Here is a 6,000-nt window from a genome sequence, read left to right as displayed (position 1 = left end):
ACGGCCCGGGGGGGGGGGGGGGGGGGGGGCCCTACCAGCTACCAGCAAACAACATATCGTCGTTGCAATGTCGAAAGCAGTGCCTTTGTCATTGAGATGGGCTAATGTGAACCGTCTCTGAGGGGCTGCCTCTGCAAAGCAATTGCCTGGATTGCCTCACCGGCCGTGGCTTCTCTTGTGGTGGTGGTAGTAGTAGTAGTAGTAGAAGTTGTATTCATCGTAGTTGCAATAGCTGTACTTTGTCTTCTATTTTCAAATCCAACAGTTTCTGTCAGCCCTTTCCTGGTAGGATTAGGGACACAAACAATTTGGCATGCCAGGTTTCATTCTCAGCAGCATTTTTTTGGATTTTGGATGCTATAAAAAAAGTACACATGACTTGAATGAATGTAAGTAGATGCCAAGATGTCTTGGTGTCCTCCTACGCAGCAGGATCGACATACATGCCTCGCCTGCCCCACTTATAAATCACAATGTGCACATGTATATTCAAAATAGAAGAGTGGCTACCAAAAAAAAAAAAATGCACCACAAGCCAAAATTACATTGAATTGGAGCTGAGGAGCTGTGATTTTCTTGTCAGCATGTTATAAATCAAGCCTGTGAAAAATGTGATATTTTTTTACAACTGTCTTTGAACTCTTTCACTCAAAATGGTGGACATTAGATGCTTACAAGTAGACGGTGAGTATGATGTAGTTCCTCAAGAAAACAATGTTTATCAGTCGTCAAGGACAACAGTAATCAGTGCATGTGTGTTCTGCTGACCACAGCATGACGACTCACATTTTCCGACTATTTTGGCGCAGGGAAGCATTAGTAATGGAGATGCATTGCATAAGACGGAAAAAAAGAGTGAACAGGGCAAAAAGGACCATTAATGACATAATCAATCAGGGGGTGGCCTGGACCTTTTCGTTCAATTATCTTCGGGGAAGGTCCACGTGTCTCAAGACAATATCGTGTATCCAGCAGTGTTTCCCAACCTTTATTAAGCCAAGGCACATATTGGGAAAACATCACCAAAAAAAAAAAAAACACTGAGGTGAGTTATGCACCTTCTGCCATCAAGTGCAAGGGCATTTAATTGTTTTGCCGTCATAGATAGATAACCAAAGAACTTTTTTGTAGTACAGTGGAAGTTACGAACATTTCAGGTTATGCATATAATGACCTCTTAAAAAAAAAAAAAAAAATAATCTATGTAAATTTCCCCAGTGTGGGACAAATAAAGGATATCTTATTTCTGTCCTATTATCAGTTTATGATTCACTAAGTCACAGTGACTAACCACACATTTGGGAAAGGTGCGTTCAATTTCAGAAGCCATACCCAAACCTGATTAGATTAGAATCTATCAAGAGAATGTGATTTAGGCTACAAAATGTCAAGCAAAAATGCATGATGCCACCAAACAAAGAAATTCAAAAAAAAGTGATTGAAAACCATCAATCTAACCTGCTCTGAATTTAAAGGGAATGAGGAGGAGCTGCTTTGATTAGGTAGGAATCAAGTCAGCTGTCTTCACTCCCACAACGGTGCAAACATCCATTTCTAACTGCACCCCTGTCCGAAAATACCAAAAGAAAGGAAACCCGTGCTTAGAGTTAGATTGCACTTTGCGCTAGACTTGCGCTGAGCATGGAAATAGAGCCCGGTGTATATGTAAGTAAGTCCATATACATATTTTTACATGATCCTGAATGTGAAAGTGTCCAGATACTCTTTGGTCCATTCAGTGTACTCCTCTCTGAATTGACAGGCCATTAACACACTAACATGTCAGTGAAGAGTAACTCCTGAAGGACACTGTCGTTAATCACAGGTGATGTGATGACGAGCAGGTCGCATAAACATGTCTGTCATCCGACGGCCCAAAAAGCCGTGGCCAACAAGTCTGATGAATTTCTAAGCGTCAGGTTGTTTTGGCTCTGACAGCGAGGCAGTGCATAAGGCTCCTCTGAAGGTAATTACGACGTGACATCATGTGTTTGCGAAATGTCGATTGGACCATTAAGTACAGAGAGCTATTGTTATTTTGTGTGTACAAGAAGGAGAGGTATTGCCGCTCGTTCCTGCCGACTGCTGTCAGGCTATTGAATAGACGGTCCTGAAAACCTGGATTCACCCCCACTCACCCATTTTTAATATGCTTATATTTATATTTATTTAGATACTTTTTGTCTTCTACTTTTTCCCTTTCATAATTTTGCTACTATAAATCGGGAATTTCTCCATTGTGAGACAAATAAAGGTTTTCTTATCTTATGTCTGACTAGATCAAGTTTCCATTGTATTTGAATGTATATACTGTACATGTGATAATATTATATGTGAATGAAGCGAATGATGTTTATGTGTGTTTGTGATTGACAGATGTGTTTCTGTTCATTGTAGTGACACATCCGTGACTCACATAATTGAGGCATATTAAGCTTGCGTGAAATTACCGGATGAACCCAAAATACACAATAACCTTGATAGGTGGACTTAATTTGACCTTCTGTAAACTTTGCAGTGCACGTGTAACTGTTCCATGTTTCAGAACTTTTCCTGCCCTCCAAAAAGGATCTAAACAAAAATAAAAATTTGCAACAGCAATCCGGATAGGCACTGGTTGTGTGAAAAGTACTGAAAGTTGTGCAAACAAAATAATATGTGCATGTTTATGGAAACAGGGAGGCAAACATTTTGTGTGCATGGGTGTTTTCATGCATATGTGACAAACAACAAATGGGAGGTGGTTATTAAAAAAAAAAAAAAAAAATCCAGTGTCCCAAAAGAGAAACACATCTTACACTCTGTAAAATGCCCTGGCTACAGCTCTGCTTCTTGGTCTTATTTCCTCACTTGACACCCCGTGCACTCCTGACACATGACTAGACACACACACACACACACACACACACACACGCACACACACACACACACACACACACACACACACACACACACACACACACACACACACACACACACACACACACACACACACACTGTTGAGAAATCTTGCCACCACGTCGTAACATTCCTGTAGTGTGAACTCCAGCACACTGACAGCCGGCTTTCAATCACCCTGCTTTGCTAAGAGTAACGATATGTGTCTTCCCCCCTAATGCTCTTTCGACCTCCCAGCCCGTCTGCCGCGCTGCCATGGCATCAGCCTTAAATCCGATTCAATCAATCAATCAAGCGAGTCGTAAAGATGGCAACCATCTATGTGCGTGTTATACGCTGCAGGCTCCACACCGACGTCATGCCATCGCCCTTGAAATCGTTTGCTTACTTTTCTTTTTTTTTTTAAACAACTGACTCATCGCAAGCAAAGACGTGCGACACCGCCACCCGTCTAGGTGGCATCACATGCGGAAACAGCGACTGACTTTTCCCCAAATAAGTGTTCCACACCATGTCAAGAAAATGATGCAGGAGGCAAAGGGAGAAAGTGGAGCACTGTAATTACCTCCCAGTCAGAGGTCACGGCAGTAAAGAACACCGCTGGAAGGTGAGTGAGGAGGCGCTTGTCTTCTCCCGCTCTGGACCTTCCAAGGAAAACAGCTCATGAAGCTTAAGATGAAGTTCAAAATTGATTTGAATGTATGAATTTAGCGGGAAATGGTCAACAAAATATAGGACCCCTGCATTGTCATGGTTCAGATTCACCTTTTCGCTGATCTATTTTTTGTTGTTGTTCGCGCCCATTTTTCACGGAAAATGCTTATTGGCGGCATTTCCCTGCTTATTCAGAGGTTTTTGGGGGGTTAAAAAGAATATCAATTCACCTCTAAATTAGATTACAATGGGTGTAAATTATTCGTGGATTTTCCCTACACAACTTAGCTGTATTTTTTCAGATTTCAGTCATTTATCATATAGATTCACATGAACTTTTTCATATTTTTTTTTTGGCTTTGAATATTTCTCATCATAACAAACTGCAAACAAAAAGCACAAATTCACCATCTGAAGAAATTAAGGAGGACTTGTCGATCTGAAAAGTAGTTTAGGAAACTGCATGGTAAAGAACTCGTTATCCAAGAGGAAAACGGAACACTGCAGCCAATTGATGACTGTGGAGTGAAAAACAAACAAACATGAGAATTTCACATTCAGTCTTTTATTAAAATCAACTATTGTATTTATTACCACTAAAATTGTTATGTACAATTGCATTCATTATACTGTACGTACAGCTATGTATCCTTGTAGATAGGCATTGCTTCATTTGTGCTCTGATTTAAATGTTTCAATTTCATGAGGGCAATCAAACAAAACTAATGTGGTTGCATTGAGCGACATAATTAGTTGAGAGTGTCCACTGGGGATTTTGTATTAGGGGGAAATTGTGGTGAGGATGTCATCGAGTATTTTATGTCGAACATCGGGGGAGTGCGCCAAGTACAAAATTAATGTGTCAATAAATGTCCTGATCTTGGAGAACACGGTCTTAATTCCTATTCCTGTCAGTTCTCCCTGTCCTTTCTTAGTTTTGTGGGGCAGTGGAGCCAAGAAAATGTTTTCGTACCCCTTGAACTTTTCACATATTGCTGCTTTACGAGCACAACCACAAACCTCAATGTTTATTGACTTTTTATTTTTTTTGCACGCTCGACACATTGCACATAATTGTGAAGGGGTATTTTCAAAATTCAAGCCTTCACAGGAGATGAATCTCATTCCTGGTTTCTAATCTATTGCAGAATTCAGCAGGATTGCCCTCTATGGAGTGCAAAACTTGGAAGTTTTGCTGTAGACAGAATCTTCCACCTGAGCTGGAAGACCAGGAAGACTTTTTCAAGGCACATACGGGCCTTATATAAATTATTTTTCTAACTGGGCTTTGACGTCAAGCAGCAAGCGGCCGGACAAATCTGTCCAAGAACCTTTTTTTCGGGGGCTAACTTGACTTTTATAAATTACATACAGCTGTTTTTTTGACACACTTAACAGTTCTGTAACTGGTCTGTGTTGAGCAGCAAGATAATTTAGGCACGTCTACTTCACAGTTCGGGGGATTGGGGTTTGAATCTCCCTCTGCAGACTTACTGTTGTTCTGTGTTAGGTTCATTAAAGACTCTAAAATGTGCATCGATTGGAATCAGAGTGTGAGTAGTTGTTTGTCTATATGTGCCATGCGATTTACTGGCAACCACCATTAATCAGCCCAGTTAGGTTCCAGCTCACCCGTGACCCCCACAAGTGCTACAAAAAAGTGATGGATGGATGGGGTGTGATGAACTCTGCCTAGTAAATACTGACGTCACCAGAACAACTGCTTGCTAGCTAGCTAACATTTTATAATGACAACACCGGTTTGATATGAAAATACCGTTAAGTAATTATTTGCGTTCATAGTGTTAATACTACACCAAATTTTAAAAAAGAAAAAGGCCACTGAATGTGTGCCACCCATTGAAAAAGTTGATGTGATGGCCGTGCACGTGGCAATAATTAACATTGCCACTTATGGCAACAGAGTGTGAGATCTGACTATGAAATACGATCTCAGATTCCTCGCAGGACAGAGATAACCAGTCAGGGAGGCAGAAAGGCCTGAGTGTGTTGACAGGGCCGCCATGGGCTCGAGTGAAGGCGGCCGCCTTGAAAGAGAGTCCTCACTCAGGTGGGGCATTCCTCGCTCATTCCCGAGAAGCCAGGTGAGCCGAGGACTTTGACTTTTGGGTTGCAAAAATAAAATTGTGTGTGTGTGTGTGTGTGTGTGTGTGTGTGTGTGTGGCGGGGTGGGTGTGGGGGGGCGGTCAGTCAGAGGCACCGTCAGACACCAGACAGCATTGTTGATGTGAAGATCTGCTGCAGTATTTGGGGGATCTGCTTGGTATCCATAGCAACAAAGGATCTTCCAGCCGGAAGGGTCTTTTGTAGTCTGATGCACAAAAATAAAGACACCAAATTTAAAAAAAGGAAGGGTGAACGCAGAGACACTCATATTTGGCTAGTAAATGGATGAAAGACAACATGGTCCAATCCATCTTTCAATCT

At 41.5% G+C, this 6,000-nt stretch overlaps 1 protein-coding gene across 1 annotated transcript in view; it reads right to left on the bottom strand.

Annotated features, from left to right (window-relative positions):
• Nucleotides 1-4,101: 4,101 nt before the first annotated feature.
• vwa8 (von Willebrand factor A domain containing 8) overlaps nucleotides 4,102-6,000 on the bottom strand; it is a 61,655-nt gene continuing 59,756 nt past the window's right edge. Inside the window, exon 45 of the mRNA XM_019867712.1 lies at nucleotides 4,102-5,884. Coding sequence (XP_019723271.1) covers nucleotides 5,776-5,884 — 109 coding nt within the window. The 3' untranslated portion in view covers nucleotides 4,102-5,775. The remainder of the gene's footprint in view (nucleotides 5,885-6,000) is intronic.

The sequence above is a fragment of the Hippocampus comes genome, unplaced genomic scaffold, assembly GCF_001891065.2.
Source record: "Hippocampus comes isolate QL1 unplaced genomic scaffold, H_comes_QL1_v1.1 scaffold27, whole genome shotgun sequence".
NCBI classification, from domain to species: Eukaryota; Metazoa; Chordata; class Actinopteri; order Syngnathiformes; family Syngnathidae; genus Hippocampus; species Hippocampus comes.
This window is presented reverse-complemented; position numbering and strand designations above follow the sequence as displayed.